At 39.2% G+C, this 20956-nt stretch overlaps 1 protein-coding gene across 1 annotated transcript in view; it reads left to right on the top strand.

Annotated features, from left to right (window-relative positions):
* SHC4 (SHC adaptor protein 4) overlaps window positions 1-20956 on the top strand; it is a 140071-nt gene that overhangs the window by 104237 nt on the left and 14878 nt on the right. The window contains exons 7-10 of the mRNA XM_001113330.5: window positions 3208-3331; window positions 4894-5065; window positions 9708-9768; window positions 17395-17574. Of these exons, the coding sequence (XP_001113330.2) occupies window positions 3208-3331; window positions 4894-5065; window positions 9708-9768; window positions 17395-17574 (537 nt within the window). The remainder of the gene's footprint in view (window positions 1-3207; window positions 3332-4893; window positions 5066-9707; window positions 9769-17394; window positions 17575-20956) is intronic.

Genomic DNA, 20956 nt, shown 5'->3' with positions numbered 1-20956 from the left:
GATTCATTCATTTCTGTGTACCCACATGCCACCCTGTTCCTCAGAGAGTTTGAGCTTCTGTGACAGAGGAAGAATAGGATTTCTGTAAAACAAAAAGGGACTTCAAAGATGACTCAGGGCATTGTCTTGGCAGACAAGAACCTTGCCATAAAGTGACTTGTTCAAGGTCACATAAATAGTGGCATAATTGGAACTTGAACTCAGGTCTGAATCTTTTCATGGAGTTCTTTTAAATATCCTATTCTCTCATCTCCCTCACTGGAAGTACAATTTAGTTTTTTTGTATTTATTTATTTATTCATTTATTTATACTTAAGTATCTTGCTTCTCTCATTGTCTTCCTCATCTTTATCTCTCAACATCTCCTCAATCCTAAGAAAAAACAAAATTGCAAAAATTGTTGTTTCCATTTTGATATGACTTTTATTTTGACTTTATTTTATTATTATTATTATTATTATTATTATTATTATTATTTTGAGATGGAGTTTCACTCTTGTCGCCCAGACTGGAGTGCAATGGCGCCATCTCGGCTCACTGCAACCTCTGCCTCCCAGGTTCAAGCGATTTTCCTGTCTCAGCCTCCCAAGTAACTGGTATTACAGGCACCTGCCACCATGCCCAGCCGTTTTGTTTTTTGTTTTTTGTATTTTTAGTAGAGATGGGGTTTCACCATGTTGGCCAGGCTGGTCTTGAACTCCTGACCTCAAGTGATCCACCTGCCTCAGCCTCCCAAAGTGCTGGGATTATAGTCGTGAGCCACCACACCTGGCCTTGACTTCATTTTTGATTGGACTGAGAATTTACGAGATTAAAAACAAAAGGATTACCTTTCCTTTTAAAAAAAAAAAAAAAAAGTATTTATTTGGTTAGGTTGCTAGCATATTAGTGTTAGGAGATATTTTATCATTTAAGCCATATTTGATATTATGGAAGCTCTCTCTCTCTCTTTCTTTCTTCCTTTCTTTCTTTTTTAGAGACAGGGTCTTGCAATGTTGCCTAGACTGGGGTGCAGTGGCTGTTTACAGGTGTGATCCACAGTACACTAGAGCCTGTAACCCCTGGGCTCAAGTGAACCTCTTTCCTCCCTCCTTTAAGCCTCCCAAGTATCTGGGACTAGTGAATTACCTTTTCTTATAATGTAACACAGCTTCTTTTGGCTCAACTGGAGGATACATCTATCTCCAAGGGTACTTTTTAGGTCTCGGGATATGAGGCCTGACTAGCAAAAAGGACACTATTTCCACAAATGACCAAAGAAATAATTTATATCACCTAGTGGCTATAAGAACATGTCCCACTGCAGGGACCCACGGCAGTTCTCACTTCAAACAACTCAAAGACAATTTCATACAGTGGAACTACTCATATGATTCAGAGAAATCAGTATTTATTCATTCAACAACTATATTTAGAGCACTTTCTATCTGTTGGTCACTATGTAAAGCTACTGTGGAGAAAAATATAGGAACAATATAAAATGGCAGTCTAAAGATAGACCAAATATTTTCCTTTGGTGGGAAAGATATAAATTTATAGATATTCTTAACTGGGTTTCAAAACTGGAATTAGCTCCTAAGTCTATTTCAGGATCCAATTTGTACTTTAAAGGGGCAACTTTATAAGAATGAAGATTTGACACCGTAGCCTTGTTTGATTTAGTAATACCACCACACCACCATCACACACACACACACACACACACACACACACACACACACACCCCTTTCAGAAGTGTTCAGACAAAATTTTTAAGTAGAAGTCAAATTAGTTTTGGAATGAGAATATCTGAGATTCCTTGAGATGTTTATTAACATAAGGCTAAGAAACACTGTTATAGGTTCTGTTATAACTTACTGTTATCAACTCTACAAATTCTATTAGATGTGAATGAATTACCTTTTACTTCAGATAAATACGAATTTTTTCCAAGACAATGCAAAGCATAAAATCATGCTTCCAAGTTAGCATAGTTAAACCAGTCCGTAAAGACAGCTGTCTCTCCTCTCCTCAGATATCCCTTTTAGTAATGTGTTCCAGGTTTGTTTTCAAAATGCTGAGACCCAAGATACTTTCCCTGGTATTTAATCTGATTCTCCATGCACTCCTTTAAGCCCATTGCCTCTCCCCTGCTTTCCTATTCTCAGAGAATAGCTGACAATTTTTACAACACTCTTGTGTATATTAAACTGTTATTGGTCTTTTCCTCATCTCTCAATTCTTCAGGTTATCCCAGTGTTCCTTTGTAAAACTTCATTGTGAGACTTGTTGCCTCTGTCTTTAAGCCATCCTTAGAACTCTTTCTAGGTCATCGTTAGGAAACTTCAATCATTATATCTTCATATTGCAAGGCCATATTCTCACCAAGGCAGGAATGATGTTACATATGGCAGAGAGTTTAATTTACAGTACCTAACCACAGGCTCCTCTTTTCAGTGGCAGCAGCAGATTCGCTTACCCATTTATGATAGTCGGATGCCTGCCAGCGCCCCGACTTGTTTATTTTTGTGTGAAAACTAGCGCGTTCCCGGTGACTGTGTTTCAGAAAAAGTATCTAATATAAACTCTTTTATCTTCTGGTAATGACACCTTCACCCAATGCTGATTTTGATGCTTATTGAAGATAGTTCTTTAGTGGAACTTCAAAGACGGGGATTTTTCAGTGCTTTGTAGTAGCAATGACAGGGAAAAGGGGTGGCGGCAGGGGAGGAGGTTGGTATTCCAAAGCCCCTATCTTTACCAACAGCTCATTCCCCACTTTTGGAAGCGATTTGGAAAGTCATATTTTTTCAATCTTCCAAAACGTACCATGCAAAGAGGACAAAGATGAAACCTCAAACTTCGCCCTCTGTGTAGATTACTGCCCCAAGCATCATTTACATTGAGTTCAAGAGCTAGCAGTTAAACATTAGTCACATTATTAGTCCAATCAGTGTACTTTTGTGAAAATGTGGCCCCCAAATCCCTGCCTTGAGCCCCCAATTTGTAAGTGTTGGATATATTTTGATGTAAAATGCGAATGTTTCTTCTCTTTGATTCATGTGAAATGTGAAGTATTCTTTATACTGTTTCATGGCTGCAGAGAACTTGTAGTCCTGCTCCCTTTTATTCAATTATCAGTTAATGGTTTTGAAGTATTTTGATTTTATGTAATCTTCTCTTTCTAAAAATTTATTATAATATTGTTTTTTGTATGTCCTCTTGCAGCCTGTCACATATTGGAATGCCACAATGGAATGGCCCAAGACGTCATAAATACCATAGGGCAGGCTTTTGAACTCCGGTTTAAACAGTACTTGAAAAATCCTTCTTTAGATACGTCTTGTGAAAGGTCAGCCAAGAGTTTTATAATAATTTGACTATGTATATATATGTGTGCAGTTTTCTGTATATATTTATTTGTGTGTGTATATAACATTCATGTGGCATTTTAAAATGAACTAATAAAATTAGTAATTTTTTTCTTACAAATAGACACAGTCTCAGTACAAAATAATATTTTCCTTCCATTCATATTTATCCAGTTATATCCTCTTGCTTTATAACAAGATCAAAAGAGTAGATCCCTTTTCACTAAAAGTAAGAAGAGATTATCTCTGTTATTCTAGCACTATAAAGAGCTTTGAATTAATTAATTGAAATCAAAATAATAAACATCAATAAACTTCTTAGATTTGATTCAACCCCAGATCCTTTGCATATCAGTTAAAAAAAAAAAACAGCAAGAACAAAGAACAAAATAAGAATTAAATGTCTCGTGTAGGAATTCCTGTCAGTTGGTTTGCAACGTAAATAGATAGGCTCCAGCTAAACTGTGGTTGGAGTGGAACATGATGGGACCCAAGAATTTGGTCGTTCTAAGGCACAGAAAGTCTGCAATGAAAGCTGAACCCTTTCAGGCCTGTCAGACTCCACCAAGTGTGGAATGCAGTGATGCCTCTGGCTCACACAATTCATGCCGGAGAAACAAAACTCTTAGGTACTTTAAAATGCATTTTCCTCTGGTTTGTCACTTTGTGTATCAACAAATACTCAGTTTGGAGATCTCCTTTTATGATGTAGTCTAGGGTAGCAAAGGAGAGGGGGTTACCAGGAGGCTTTGATGCTGAATTTTTCCCAGGATAGCACTTCTGTCTTAGTGCTATCATTTTATTGGCATGTAATGAACCCAACAAAACTGTGTGAGTTGTCAGTTGAATCAGTTCAATCCAAATAGACTTGATTTATTCTTTTTTTTTTGTAAGAAACTATCCCTGATTCCAATTTGGAAGAAAAGTCTGTTTGTTTGTTTGTCTTGCCCTGTTTCAATTTTTAAAACAATTCCCTGTTTATATAAATCTACCCACTTACCACATATGGTTCTAATATTTCTTTATTAATCCCATATACCCCTCCAGTTCTGTGCAGACAAGATAGCTGGCCATAGCTCTCTTATTTTTTTTTTTTCATCTTGGATTAATAAACTGGGACAGGCCCTGTACCCAAAGAACAATATTTAAATTTTATGTGGGCAAAACATTTCCAAAATGGAACAATCAAAGTGTGCTGGAGATACTCAAGAACACTTTGTATTTTTATAATCTTATGACAAAAATGTCTTACATTTAGGGAGTTCATATATTGTTATTATCATTGTTTTTATCACTGGAGGAGACACAGAAGCATCCCATTGGCACTTTCTATTGGCTTACCCCATTTTGTCTACAGAAAGCTAAACAACTCAGCCATCTGACGGCTTCCATCCAGATGTTTAACATCACTGAAGCACGGCTATAAACTGAAAACATGAATGCAAAGTTTTTCGGGATGATTTGCTTGGTTCTGATCCCCTTGCATCCCTTACAGTATTTGAATTTTCGCTCCGCCTTTTGAGGATTCTTTTTTCCTTCGCAGTGAGGAGGTGCGTATTGATAGCCATGCCGAGGAGAGCGAAGATCATGAATATTACAATGAAATTCCAGGGAAGCAGCCACCAGCCGGTGGTGTTTCCGATATGCGGATCAAAGTTCAAGCCACGGAACAAATGGCTTACTGCCCCATACGGTGTGAAAAGTTGTGCTATTTGGTATGTAATGTTTTATTGTTACTGGACCCAGCAGTGCAATTCTGCCCTGATCACTAGAGCCTTTACTTTGAGGATTTCCAAATGCTAGTTTAGAGAAAGTCCTGTCTTCCTCAAATACAGAGCTGGAGAGTGAATAACTGCCAGAGGCTGCACTAGATCATTTTTACTCCTAATCCCCCAATTGTAGCCTCAGCAGATGATCTCATATCTCGCTTCACTGGAAGACTGAGGCGATCCAACATGTTATCCTCAGCTTCACCCCTCCACAGCTCTAAGTCTGCCCATGTTCTCCTTGCTTCTCTTCCTTAGCAACTATCTCCAAAGCTAATCTTTTCCCTGTGCTTCTCATCCAATCCTCTCCTGCCAACTCTGTGTCCTAGTTCTGTCCAGTAACCTCTGTCTCAGTCTTCGCTCTTTCTCTATTGGTTCCTTCTGCCTGCAAAAAACTTGGACTCCCTCAACCCAACCTAATAATGTTCCACCTCCTTGTCATCTTCCTTTCACCCACAAACTTCTAGAAAGCATCGTCCCTGTCTTTGTGTTAACATGTGTACTATACTGGAAGAGCTGAGCTCGGCTTGACAACTTGATGGAAGTTACTTTTACAATGGTCACCAGTGGTTTAATTGCTAAATCTATTCGTCAGTATTCTGCGTCTGTTTTATAATGTTTGATGCCTCTTCTCTGTTGTTGTTTTTGTTTTTATAATTTCAACTTTTATTTTATTTTATTTCAGTTTTAGTTTTTTTTATTTCCACCTTTTATTTTAGGCTCAAGGGGTCCATGTGCAGGTTTGTTAACAAGGGTAAATTGTTTGTCATGGGGGTTTGGCATACAGATAATTTTGTCACCCAGCATAATACCTGGTAGGTAGTTTTTAAATCCTCACCCTTCTCCCATCCTTCACCCTCACATAGGTGAAGGTGACATTTGCGTCCATGGGTACTAAATTCAATCTTTATTTTAGATTCGGGGAGTATGTGTGCACATTTGTTACATCAGTATATCGCACGATGCTGAGGTTTGAGATACAAATGATCCCATCACCCAGGTAGTGAGCATAGTAACAGATAGCTTTTCAGCCTTTGCCCCCCTCTTTCCCTCCCCCTTTTAGTGGTCCCCAGGGTCAATTGTTGCCATCTTTATGTCCATTAGTACCCAATATTTAGCTCCTACTTATAAGTGAGAACATGTGGTATTTGGTTTTCTGTTCCTGTGTCAATTCACCTAGGATAATGGCCTCCAGCAGCATCCATGTTGTTGCAAAGGACATGACTTTATTCTTTTTTTGTGGCTGTCTGCATAGTATTCCATGGTGTATATGTACCACATTTTCTTTATCCAATCCACCATTGATGGGCACCTAGATTGATTCCATGTCTTTGCTATTGTGAATAGTGCTGCGATGAACATACACATGCATATGTCTTTTTGATAGAACAATTTATTTTCCTTTGGGTGTATACCCAGTAGTTAGGATTGCTAGGTCAAATGGCAGTGCTGTTTTAAGTTCTTTGAGAACTCTCCAAACTGCTTTTCACAGTGACTGGACTAGTTTACATTCCTACCAACAGTGTATGAGCATTCCCCTTTCTCTGCAGCCTCGCCAGCATCTGTATTTTTGACTTTTTAATGATCGCCATTCTGACTGGTGTGAGATGGTATCTCATTGTGGTTTTGATTTGCACTTTTCTGATGATTAGTGATGTTGAGCATCTTTTCCTATGTTTGTTGGCTGCTTGTATGTATTCTCTTGAGAAATGTCTGTTCATGAAATTTGCCCACTTTTTAGTGGGGTTGTTTTATGCTTGTTGGATTAAGTTTCTTATAGATTCTACATATTAGACCTATTTGGATGCACAGTGTTTGTGAATATTTTCTCCTATTCTGTAGATTGTCTGTTTACTCTGTTGATAGTTTCTTTTGCTGTGCTTAGAAGCTCTTTAGTTAGGTCCCACTTGTCCATTTTTATTTTTGTTGCAATTGTTTTTGAGGATGTAGTCACAAATTCTTTCTGAAGGCTGATGTCCAGAATAGATTTCCTAAGTTTACTTCTAGGATTCTTACAATTCTGAGGTCTTAGGTTTATATATTTAATACATCTTGTATATGGTGAAAAGTAACGGCCCAGTTTCGTTCTTTTGCATATGGCTAACCAGCTATCCCAGCACCACTTATTGAATAGGGAGTATTTTCCCCATTGCTTATTTTTGTCAAAGATCAAATGGCTGCAGGTGTGCACCTTTATTTCTGGGTTCTCTATTCTGTTCCATTAGTCTACGTGTGTGGTTTTGTGCCAGTACCATGCTGTTTTGGTTACTGTAGGCTTATAGTGTAGTTTGAAGTCAGATAATGTGATGCCTCTGGCTTTGTTCTTTTTGCTTAGGATTGCTTTGGCTATTTGAGCTCATTTTTTGGTTCCATATGAACCGTCATTTTCTGGGGAAAATGATGTTGGTGTTTTATTGGAATAGCACTGGATCTGTAGATGGCTTTGGCTAGTATGGCCATTTTTATTATATTGATTCTTCCAATCCATAAGCATGGAATGCTTTTTCATTTGTGTCATCTGTGATTTCTTTCAGCAGTGTTTTCTTTTTCTCCTTGTAGAGACTTTTAACCTCCTTAGTTAGATGTATTCCTAGGTATTTTATTTTATTATATTTTGGTGGCTATTGTAAGTCAAATTGTGCTCTTCATTTGGCTCTCAGTTTGAATGTTATTGGTGTATAGAAATGCTACTGATTTTTGTACATTGCTTTTGTGTCCCAAAACTTTATTGAAGTTTATCACTTCTGGGAGCCTTTTGGCAGAGTCTAGTGTTTTCTAGGTATAGAATCATATAGTCAGTGAAGAAAAATAGACTTATTCTTTTCCTATTTGTATGTTTTTTATCTCTTTCTCTTGCCTGATTGCTATGTCTAAGACTTCCACCTCTTAATTTTTTTATTTTTTATTTTTATTTTATTTATTTATTTATTTATTTATTTATTTATTTTTTGAGATAGAGTCTCACTCTGTCACCCAGGCTGGAGTGCAGTGGCGTGATCTCGGCTCACTGCAACCTTTGCCTCCTGGGTTCAAGTGATTCTCCTGCCTCAGCCTCCCAAGGAGCTGGGATTATAGATGCATGCCACCATGTCCAGCTAATGTTTGTATTTTTAGTAGAGACAGGGTTTCGCCATGTTGGCCAGGCTGGTCTCAAACTCCTGACCTCAGGTAATCTGCCTGCCTCGGCCTCCCAAAATTGCTGAGATTACAAGTGTGAGCCACCACACCTGGCCCCACCTCTTATTTTTTGAGACCTCTTCTGTAAGCTTCCAAAACATTTCCACCTTATCATTCTCTTTCTGCTTCTCTAGTCGCTGCTGTCCTTTCATTTTTTCACATTTTATTATGAGTATTTTTAAACGTATAGACTATTTGAAAGAATTATGCAGTGAACACTCACAAACTCACCATCTCAGTTCTACAATTAACATTTTTTTATATTTGCTTTATTACATATATAGCTGATTATCATCCATTGATCCATCTTATTTTTGATATGTTTCAAAGTAAGTCGCACCTTTTTACGTTATCATTTATTTCATCTCCTCCAGTAAAAACACAAGCCCTGCCATACCACCACATTAGCACTCTCCCAGGCTCTACCCTGGGCGTTTATCTTGCTTCTGGCAGGCCACCTGTATACACACTTCCTCTAACTTCTCTGTCTTTGGCTCTTATGTATCTCTGTAGCTGTAATGCCGTACTGCACTACATTGCTTACCTATATCAAGGTTGAACTCAGCATTTTCTCCCTGACTCCAAACTTGATTCCTCTACTGATTTACTCGTGTTTATTAATGGCACTGACAATCTTTCATTAATCTACAATCTTCTGTTGTTCTCACACTTTGGGCCCCATATCAGTTCAGTCTTCAAGACCTAGGATTCTACCATGAAAATATGTTTTGAGTCTATCCAAACTTTTCCACTTCTACTGCCTCTTTCTAAGTACCGGTCCTCACTTGCCTAGATGATTCTGAAAGACCCTTTCCTGACTCTAATCTCATTCCCTCAAACCCTCCTGCACAGTGCTGCCAAACTAATCTTTCCAAAGACACTGCCCATCTCAAAGGCATCAAGCGGATCCCTCCCTCCAGTGTATTGCTGATGAGATTGTATGTACAGGGATGATTGAAGCTCTCTGGATGAGATTTTCAAGGGTGAGACGTGAGCCTGGCACAAACCTGAGTAGAGTAGAGATGCAGTCTACCAATTCAAAGTTAGATAGAGGTTGGCTACATGGCCAATGTTTATAGCAATGTCCTGAAAATCACTTTCTGGCTGAGACTTGGATTGAGTTCTGGAATGCGACTTCTCAAGCAGAAGCAATAACCCTCAGGACACAGGACACTGGTAGCCTTTAGAATCCCGCAGCCCAATCAGAACCAACTCTGCAGCTCCAAGGTGATGAACTATGAAAAGTGTACACTGTTCACCCAAAATATCAGTTTACTTTTCTTACTTGTCAAACATTTCCTGTGTCAGAAAGTAAAGTCTGCTATATTCTTCTGGGAGTATTATTAATTTTTTCTTTTAAGTTTATGAATGTGTACTATGTTTGTAAATGTTTCATAATTTGTTGTTCATGCAGCCTGGAAACTCCAAGTGCAGCAGTGTATATGAGAACTGTTTAGAACAAAGCAGGGCAATAGGTATGTACAATGCCCTTCTCCATCTGCCACCCTCCTTATTCCTTGTAAGTCCTATGGACATGTGTGGCCCTTGCTCTTAAATACTTCATTGAAAAGTCAGGTATCTACCACTAAACACACAATCCTTTGGCTGTAGGCTTCTCAGAGAGGCCCAGAATGTTGCATATGTGTCACCAGGGAGGTTCATGGTTCTCCCTTGCTCTTGTGCGATCTGCCATGCTGATGGTTTTGCTTTATGGAGTCTTTTACTGCCTTGACATCATGAAAGCTCTCTCTCTGGAAAGGTGCTTTCTCTGCTCGAAACCCAAGGGAGTTCTACTTCAAAGATCAGGAGTAAGCTAATGTGAAAATTGATGCCTGTCAGATCCTTTAGGATTAAGATAAAACCTTTATTCTGGCATGGTGCAGGGAACAAAAGGATGTCTGAAATGTGAGAGTCTCAATTAGGAGCTTGTCCACCCCATATTTGCCAGATTATTAAATGTTTTATTACTGCATGTGATCATTGATGTTGGACAAAACATTTCCACAGCATCAACTATCAGATTGGAAATATATTTTAATTAAAACAAATTATACTGTGAGTTAGTCATTTTAATTCCTATTAGTTGTTGATCATATTTATTTCTTCAGGAAGGAAAGTTTTACAGTTTTAGAGGGAGAGATGACTGAACTGTGTAAATAATGCAGTGGAGAATAGAGATGGATAACCATATTTAAGAACTCAAACTAAATTAGCAGGTACTTGCCATCTACAAGACAGTCACTTCCAAGGATACTTTTTTATTTCTTATGGAATTACACCAATGTAATATATTAATTTTATTATTTTTATATCATGAAGGATATATGAAGATTTATTCTTTCTGGTATAGGTATGATTACCACCTTCCTCTATCTTGTAAACAGAGTAGTGAACTAAGGCAGCATTTTATTTTATTTTATTTTATCTTTATTTATTTATTTTTTTGAGACAGAGTCTCACTCTGTGGCTCAGGCTGGAGTGCAATGGCGCAATCTCAGCTCACTGCAACCTCAGCCTCCTGGGTTCAAGCAATTCTTCTGCCTCGGCCTCCTGAGTAGCTGAGATTACAGGCACCCGCCACCATGCCCAGCTAATTTTTGTATTTTTAGTAGAAATGGGGTTTCGCCATGTTGGTCAGCCTGGTTTCAAACTCCTGACCTCAAGTGATCCGCCTCCTTTGGCCTCCCAAAGTGCTGGGATCACAGGCGTGAGCCACCATGCCAGGGCTAAGGCAGTATTTTAAGTTCTGTAAAAGCATGCCTTCTTATGATAGAAATTAAAATTCCATGCCATTCTTTAAAGTTATTTAAAATTCCAAACCAATCTTTAATAACATTACTAAACAAATTAAATTAATGGTAAGTATGAATATCTTAAAAGTTACGCTCTCTGGCAGCCATACTTCCTTCCTCTCTCCTTTCCCTCATCCTGGAGGTTCTTAACCTAAGGATTTAATAGTCAGGAATGTATCACGCATGCCTTGTGGTATTGCAACCATGTTCTCCCCTGTACTGAAGCTCACTTGGAAATACCTCCATGTCCTATTTTATCTCATGCATATATTCTTAATTTATTCAACTCTTTATTTAATGACTACTTATTGAGGACTTCCCATGGGTCAGGCACTGTGCTAGGTGCTAGAGCTAGAGACACAACTGGCACTCTTGTAGTTTGCAGTTTAGCCAGGAAGACACACCTTAAACAAATGCCTACAAGTATGATGAGTGCTTCAAAGCCCAAGATGCTATGGGAAGAAATAATGGGAAAACCTAACTTAATTTGGGGGGCTGTAGAGGCTCTCTCTAAGGAAGTGACAATCAAACCAAGGCCTGAAGGATGAGTGGGAATTATCCAGGCACAGAGAGGGAGGTAGGAAGCAAGTAGGAAAGGGACATAGGGAGAGAGGAAGAGAGAGCAGGGGAAAGAGAGAGAGAGAGAAAAAAAAAAGTAAATGGACACCAGAACTAAGCATGCCAAGACCAGTTCCCAGATCACTGGGACAGAGAGAGAGCTCAGGAGTAAAGAGAGAAGGATGAGTGTCGAACCTACAGCAGTGTCCTAAGGATCTTCATAATGTTCAGTCCTGCCCAAACACCTCCCTTCCCAGCTTGTTTCCCTCCTCTCCATTAAATAGTCAGCATAGCCACATCCGTCCTGTCCTCAATAACCCAGCTTCTGAAGGGAACTCACGAATGAAAGTCTAGAAATGGACATTTCTAGAATTATGTTGAATGGGCTAAATCACAGTACTACCACAAGAAAAAGGGGACATGGCTTCCCTTCTTTTTTCCCCCAAGAGTTCTCAACTTGAATAATTAAAAAAAATTATTAAAACACCCATCTCCAAAAACATAAATTTATGAAGGAATTAATGGATATGAAAGTATTTCCACGTTTATTCAAGATTTTTCTTTTTGTAAGTGTAGTCTTGCCATATAATTTAATTTATTGTTTCAGATTATCTTAGTTTTTTTCTTCTTTATACCAACAAACAATATAACCCCTTATTCTTATTTGCATATATATTTCCCTAAGCCACTATGAGAAGATCCAAACACATTAACAAACTTTAATAAAAGTTTGTTTGGAGCCTGGGATATATTTTTATAGAATTAATCCTAGCCATGATGGTTGACTCTTAGACAAGTGTACTATATTCTACTATTCTGGTTTGCCTATATTGAAGCTTAAATGTATATTTTGTAGTGACAGATAAAACAATAGAAAGTTCTATTGCATACTACTTTTCTTAATGGTGGCTCTAAGATAATGATTGTAACTGGGAACTTCAGAATCTTGAGGAGGTGAGATGGTGTTTGCAGTTAAGAGAAGTCCCTCACCTAGATACTTTGCTCCCCCGTAAATCACTGAATTACAACATCGTTTCCATAAAAAAGCCACTTCTGAGTTCCAGTGAGGAACCAGAATGCTCAGAGGCTATCTCTCCAAACCTTAACTAGTAAAACCATGGTGGGATAGAAGGACTCAATCCATGTCCCAGTGGCCATGACATGTAAGGTCTCCCTCCTACTATGGCAGGAGGGATTTTCCTACTACAGTGTCATTTTATCCCTAGGCACCTATAAATCAGGTAATCCTACCTTGAGTCCTGTCTGTGATTACTTGGGCATGTTTTTTTGTTTGTTTGTTTTTTGTTTTCTTTTTAGACGGAATTCCCCTGTTGTCGCCCGGGCTGGAGTGCAATGGCTCCATCTCAGCTCACTGCAACCTCTGCCTCCCGGGTCCAAGCGATTCTCGTGCCTCAGCCTCCCGAGTAGCTGGGATTACAGGCATGCGCCACCATGCCTGGCTAATTTTGTGTTTTTAGTAGAGATGGGGTGTCTCCATGTTGGTCAGGTTGGTCTCGAACTCCCAACCTCAGGTGATCCGCCCGCCTTGGCCTCCCAAAGTGCTGGGATTACAGGCGTGACCCACTGCACTTGGCCTACTTGGGCATGTGTTTTTAAAGTAATCCGAAATTCTTTACCAATGAGTAATTTAAGAACAGTTGCCAGAATAGCAAATATGTAGTTTTTGTGGCTTTTCCCAGAGATTCATATATAGGCATTTGAGAGATACCTATAGAAAAATTTTCAGTAACCTCCCAAGAGATTCATTTATTCAAATATTGACTTCAAACGTGAATTCCAGTGTATTATAAATACTGCAGTAGCCTCTGGTTGTTGAAAGAGTTAATTCTGTGTATCACTAGACATAGAAAAGATCCTTATCCTTCATACTTGTGGAAAAAATCCCTCATGGAAAACAATAATTAGCAAAATAGAATAATGTTTCCCTGACCTTCCAGTTAAAATTGAAATGTTGATATTTTTAATCAAAAAGACATTAAGTTCCCACAAACCCTAAGGGCTTACACTTTAAAATGTTGTTACTTACAGTGTATACACTTTGTATATATTTATTTTCCTCTACCTTTGTATATATTTAAGAAAGTTGGATAGGGTCTTGGAGTAACACTTGGCACAAAGAACTTTTGGAAAGCATACTAGCTGGCACGTGTGTCTAAGCCCTCGTGAACCATACACTTCAGCCTAGAATGATTTTAAATTTGGGTCTGGGGTGGGCTTTTTTTTTTTTTTTTAATTTAAGGCAACATTACCAACTTAAATATGATGGCACATATGAAAAAGAAACGGATGGCAGTTTCTTTCTTTTTTTTTCAGTACGCTATTGTGCACTTACAGGTGGCAGTTTTCAAGAGAGGCTGGACATAAACACTGATGCTTTTGGTGTCATCCTACGGGATGGTACAATTGATGTGGTTAGCTCAGGCTAACGCTTTGTGAGGGGCAGATGCGTTATCACCCTGTGCTATGGGTTGATCCAGAGTCTTCAAAACGTGATGGGGTTAAATATGCCAACAAAGGAAGATTGGATAGACATGCAGTCATTTGTCCAGTTAGCTGATAAACATTTTTCTTTTGAGCACGTGCTTCATCCCAAGCACTGAAGGTGCAGAAGATACACAGACTAGATGGGTTCTAGTCTTTCCTCAAGGACACGAGGAATTTGCAGTCTGAAGGGGAAGACAGAAGTAAACAGATTCTTGCAGTATATCATGAAGTGGCACCATTCCCGACCTTGGGGAGGGAAGGATTCAGGGGAAGGCTTCCTGAAAAAGATGGTTTCAGAGCAGAATCTTAAAGGACAAATAAGAATTAGGTAAAGAAAAGGAGGGGGAGGATATTGCAGTAAGAGATAAGCATCATGTATGGAGGCCCAGCATCAATGACTAAATAATAACTGAGCATCCGTGGGAACTATTTATCGAATACCTGCTATAAGGCAGGCACTATGCTCAGTGTCTCACCAACATTATTTCACTTAGTCCTCACAACAGTATTTTAAGCCAGGCACCCACACTTTACAGATATGAAAACTGAGTCTTAGGGAGGTTAATTAACTCATCCCAGACCACTCAGATAGTAAGAAATACCACAGGGATTTGAACTCAGGTCCATATGAAATTTAAAAGCTGACCTCTAGCCAGGCCCGGTAGCTCACACCTGTAATTGCAGTGACTCTGGAGGCTGAGGCGGGAGGATCACTTTAACCTAGGAGTTCGAGGCTGCAGTAAGCTGTGATTGCACCAATACACTGAAGCCTGGGTGACAGGGTGAGATGTTAACTTAAAAAAAAAAAAAAAAACTGACTTAGCCACTTTCAAGCACTTTAGATTTTATTTCACTTTCAGTAAATTTTTATGAACAGGCATTCCTACATAAATGGTTATTTAATAATGTATAAGTTGTATACACATGTGCTAATATATTAATATGCATATATCATAAAACACACAAATATAGGAAAATTTAAAGTTAGAGTAGATGATAAATGAACATTTTTTACAAAGACTTGCTAATTACAACAGCTGGATGCTATCATTAGATAATATCTCAAGGTCTAGTATGCATTTAGAGCATTTATTGAAAAAGAAAATAGATTTAATTGCTGATAATTTGAACATTTGAGGTGCCAAAGCTCTGATCTGATTAGATCATTCTTGTTTATAAGCTCATAATGCAGCTAAGGAGGAGCTTGTACTAAAAGAATTATCCTTAATCCTTCATTTCTTTGCAGTAATTTTTTAGCCGCTTTCCATTTGTAAAAGCAAGTTTAGTTTAAACTAGATAATATAAATTATAAATCCACTTAAGCAAATGGAAACTGTCTTATATGTGCAAAATGTACAAAACAAATGAGGCACCCTGTCAACTCCTCCCTTTGTAGAAACCTCACTCTTGTTTTAGGATACCCCACATACAGAGCATGGCACATTTCAAGATGACATGTCACAGCTGACAGACAAGGAGTAAAGGAGAAGCAGGTGGTAAGACTGCAGACTTCTGACTGGGCTTCTCCTGCTTGGTGTATTCTTAGTTTCCATCTTGGTGTATTCTTAGTTTCCATACTATGAGTTACAAGTATCATAGCATTATTCACCCTGATGTGAAATTCAGTATGTTGGTCCTTGGACCACACTGAAAAGGTTTAATGACTAAAGCAATAGAAGGACTAATGTTGTCTTTCATTATGGCAAAGGAATGTCACTAGTTCAGGTGCAGCCTCATGATGACCCTGAGCACAGCTGGCTAGCTATATGGCTGGCACATATTCTGTTTAACTAAATAATAGAATAGAACTTAAATAATAGAATGAATTACTCACATGATACGGACTTTGGAGGTTGTATTCATCTGATCTTATGCTGCTAATAAAGACATACCCAAGACTGGGTAATTTATAAAGGAAAGAGGTTTAATGGACTCACAGTTCCACATGGCTGCAGAGGCCTCACAGTCATGGCAGAAGGCAAAGGAGAAGCAAAGGCACATCTTACATGGCAGCATGCAAAAGATCTTGTGCAGGAGAACTCCCATTTGTAAAACCATCAGATCTGAGACTCATTCAGTAGGAGGAGAAGAGTATAGGTAAAACTGCCCCCATGATTCAGTTATCTCCATCTGACCCTGCCCTTGACACATGAAGATTATTACAATTCAAGATGAGATTTGGGTGGGGACACAGCCAAACCATATTAGAGGTCTAGTGAAAACTGCTAGGAAAGCAGAGATCTAGTCTGGTCTGGAAGGTCAGGAAAGGCCTTCCTAAAGATAGAGATGTTTAAGTTAACATCTGAAGGATGACGGTGATGGAGAAAAGGAGAGAAGAACATGTTAATTAGAGGAGACAGCCTTTCGATGTGAGATCATACTGCAGGAAAGCCAGTGTGATCCCAGGCAGAGGCTGGGGAGGAGAGAGGAAGAAGGGTAGCTGGGTAGACACAGCAGGGCCTACAGCTTGTTAAAGAGCGTGGGAAGCAATTGAAGAGGTATATGAAACTTCTGAGAAATATGACCGGATTTGCAGTTTTCAAAAGATTATTTGAGCTACAATGTGTAGAATAGAATGGAAGGAGAGAGAACAGATTAATAGAGGAGGAGGAGATAACCTGAGGCTTGAGTTCTTTTCATTGAATAACAGAATTAAACATCAGCAATTGGTGCAAGGCTGAGGTTGGCAAGAGCAAACTTTGAGCATAGAAAGAAGCCAGACTTCCTACTCTTAAGAATTTTATTGTGTTCATTCATTCACTTCTTATTTATAAATTAATTTAGTTCACAGGAAATAAGGATTTAAAATTAATCAGTTTTGAAAAGTAGTTTAATTACAGATATTCAAGTTCAATATGACATGTGTGTTTTCCTGATTCCTGGGCAACCCCTCTGAGCAGTGTTGAGTGTGGGTTTGTGCTGTTTGCTGAGACTATCAGCCGTCTTTCTTCCATGGCCAGTCAGTCCTCTTTAGATCTTCTTACTTGTCTTCTGTCTGCTGTTGATGTAATTGGTTGGCTGGGGGCTGGGTCCGAGAGGGGAAAGAAGCCCAGTGAGAGGGTGGCTTTCTCTCAGAGACTGGTGCTTCTTTTGATTTTCCAGGTCAAACCTAAAAGTTAATATTCAATCATTGTATAGGGTGGGGCATGGCCTTTAGGTTTCTATGAATTCTAGACTCAAACATGATTCTATTTACTATTTACAAAGCAAAAAACATAATGTATTGATCACTACTAATCACTACAGGTAATGTCCATCCAAGAGGGGTGCAGTCCCAGCGAGATACCTCATTATTGAAGCACACGTGCCGAGTAGATCTCTTTGATGACCCCTGCTACATTAATACACAGGCTCTTCAAAGTACACTTGGCTCTGCTGGAAATCAAAGCTCAGCCCAACCACTGGGGAGCCCTTGGCACTGCGGAAGTAAGTAGCTACTCACTGTCTGTATTCATTTCTTAGGGCTGTTGTAACAAATTACCACAAACAGAAATTTATTCTTTCTCAGTTCTGGAGGCCAGAAGTCCATAATCAAACTGTCAGCATGGTTGGTTCCTTCCGGGACCTCTGGAGGAGAATCCATTTTATGCATCTCTCCTAGCTTCTGGTGGCTACTGGCAATTCATGATGTTCCTTGGCTTGTAGACATATCACTCTAATCTCTGCAACTGTCTTCATATTGACTGCCCCTGTGTCTCTATTTCTTCATCTCCCTTTTCTTCCTGTTACAGGACGACAGTCACTGGATTTAGGAGGAGATGAAATGATTGGATGAGATGAGACTAATCTCATCTCAAGATTGTTAATTTAATTACATCTGTAAAGACCCTTTTGCCAAATTAGGTCGTGTTCACAGGTACTAGGGATTAGGATTTGAATTTATCTTCTTTTTTTTTTTTTTTTTTTTTGAGGTAGGGTCTGACTCTGTCACCCAGGCTGGGGTACAATGGCATGATCACAGGTCACTGCAACCTCTGCCTCCTGAGCTCAAGCGATCCTCTCATCTCAACCTCTGGAGCAGCTGGGACTACAGGCACACAACACCATGCCCAGCTAATTTTTGTATTTTTTGTAAAGACAGGGTGGTATCATGTTTGCCCAGGCTGGTCTCAAACTCCTGGGCCCAAGCCATCTGCCTGCCTCAGCCTCTCAAAGCATTTGGATTACAGGCACCACCATGCCCGGCCTTGAATTTATCTTTTTGAGGGTTACTGTTTAACTAATTGTACTATCTCGCATTTCAAGGAGGCTGTTTTCTTGGTCTCATTTTCAGGTGTTGAATTATCTTTCTTTACCTCTATCCTTCACCACAGTTAATATTGATTAGAGCTTTGTGGAGTTGTTTAGGGTTTCAAGGTTTGGAAATGTTGATTTTTGAATAATCCTTTCAAATACTTTAAATTTACTTCCAACTTTTGATTTCTGCTGTGTACTTTTGCTGAAAGAAGGGCTGTCAAGGCCGGGAGATAATTTTGAATTTGTTTATTTGCATGAATCACAGTGGCTACTGTTTCTGTTAGGGATAGCATTAATTTTATTCATTTCAAAACCCCTTAATAAGTCATCTATAAAGCACTAAAATAAGTTGGCTTCTTTCTTCACCCGTGTACTGTGGGTAAAACACAATAAGACAAACATCTTTCCTGTCAAATTACTATCAGGGGTAAATGCATAAACAGGAACATAAGTAAAAATAAAACAAGCCAAAAGTCTATAATCAATGGAAAAATAAACAAACAAAAAATGCTTTTCATAAAATATTGAAGCTTTGTTGTGTTCAGAGATTGGCATGCTGTCAAATTTGGTTTGAACCAGTCACTGAGAAGATCCTTTTAATAGTCCAGGAGATTTCTCCAGAACTCCCAAAGACAGCTTTCCAGCTAGTGTGGCTGCAATGCAAGACAAAATTGAAAAGATTTTGTTGAGCCTGGACCTCAGCAGACCGTCTTAACTGTCTAGATGAAGAACCAGGGGTCCTCATTGTCAGCCAGGTGACAAGTGGTCCCTCTTTATGCTGACTTTCTAAGATCACTCCTGACACCCTATCCAACCAAGCTGAAGTCTCTGGAAGCAGATGCTAAGATGAAGCTTGGCAGCAGGGTCTGTAACATGGTCAATATCAGGAAGCAATGGAGAGGAAGTAGGATTGGCCGGAATGGGAGATGGGACTACAACGCAGGACTGACAAAGCCTCGGCCAACACCAAAAAGCCCATGTGGTCTGTCAGAGTTGTCCTACATTGGGCCCAAATGGCTGGCCCTATATAGCCCCATTTATCTCAGTCTTGGGATGTGGGCCACACCAGGAAGGTCAAACCCTGGCAGCTGAGGCAGAGCCAGAAGGGCTGGTTAGCTGCAGGCTGACTGCTGACACCTGGGGCAATGGTGCTTCCTTGAAGGGAGATTTGGGTAGTGCATCTCCGTGGCTACCACAGAGGACATTTTATGTGGCGGGTGATGAGATGTGAAACAAATTTAGATTTTTGCTGTTAAGCTTACTCATCTGTGCAATGGGCAATGTCCTATGTGGATAGGTAATGTTTGTTACAACTTTTTGGAAAAAAACCCTGTCTGGACCTTAGATTTTATAAGAGTATATTCTTGATACTTTTCATTTCATGGACTTTTCAGAGCCACACATATTATCAGAGAACTTATTTAGTGGGTGGCCCAAATTACGTGATTTGGAATATTCTTTGATTCACAACTCCAGTTCCTTTATAATTTAGTCTCCAAAGTTAAAATTATTCATAATCCAAGCAAAGGAACTTTGCCTTTTGTCATAGGCCATTCAATAATATGAAATGGCAAAATTAATACATAACAAAATTCCTGTCATTCATTGAAAATAAATAAAGTCTGCCTTGTCCAAAATTGTAATGTCAAAATGTATTTTCTCTGACTCTAGCCCTTTTTCCCCCACCTTTCTCCCTTTCCCTGCTTTGGTGGCAACATATTGAATAATTTAGGCCTTTGGTACGCTCTCCCTCTTTATTTCCTGTTAGGATTTAATGTACCATAGCCCTTCTGGGCTCCTTGCTGCCCTCTTGAGATTAAATTCAACATTGCTCCCTCCAAAACAAATCCACTCCAAAACCTTAAATTATGTTGATTTAAGAACATTTAATAAAGAGATGGAGTGAGGCTTCATGGCTTACCTGGTTAAAGCGCCTGTCTAGTAATAAAGAGATGGAGTGGGGATAGCTTTATACATACTTTTTAATAAAATGTCTTAACTTCACCTTTAACCTTCCCCCATAATGGATCCTTCTGTTTTCTTCCTTCCTCCCTTGAAAATCCTCTTTAGCTTCTTTAGACATATTTAGCCTCCCTTAGCTGGAAAAAAAAGCTTTTGATAATTCAGTATAACCAAACCAAACAAAAACACATCCAGAGTTACTAAATATCTCTCAGGCATGCTCATAGGGCTCCTCAGTTCATCCTGTCACACTACGAACAGAAAAAAGGTTCCGACACAGTCTCACCAAACATGGCACAAAGATACCATGAGTTCCGGTACTAGTTTTTATTTTGATTTATTGTTAGTTTCTGTCTCAGTTGCCATAACAAATACCGCCCCCACCCCCCCACCCCCACCAAATGCTGTAGTGTAAAAAGGGCTGACATTTATTTATTTCACCTAAAAGCTCAAAGATTGGTGCCACGGGATTGGTAGGGGAGCTTTGTCATTCTCAACATCTGGCTTCCATCTCTGGTCCAAAGTGGCTGCTTGGGCCCTCATCATCACATTTGCATGCAGCTAGTGGGAAAGGAGAAAAGCAAGAGGAGCACATATATATTTCTTTAAA

Source organism: Macaca mulatta, chromosome 7 (genome assembly GCF_049350105.2).
Source record: "Macaca mulatta isolate MMU2019108-1 chromosome 7, T2T-MMU8v2.0, whole genome shotgun sequence".
In the NCBI taxonomy this organism is placed as follows: Eukaryota; Metazoa; Chordata; class Mammalia; order Primates; family Cercopithecidae; genus Macaca; species Macaca mulatta.
The sequence above is the reverse complement of the archived record's forward strand: the minus strand, read 5'-3'. Positions and strand labels throughout refer to the sequence as shown.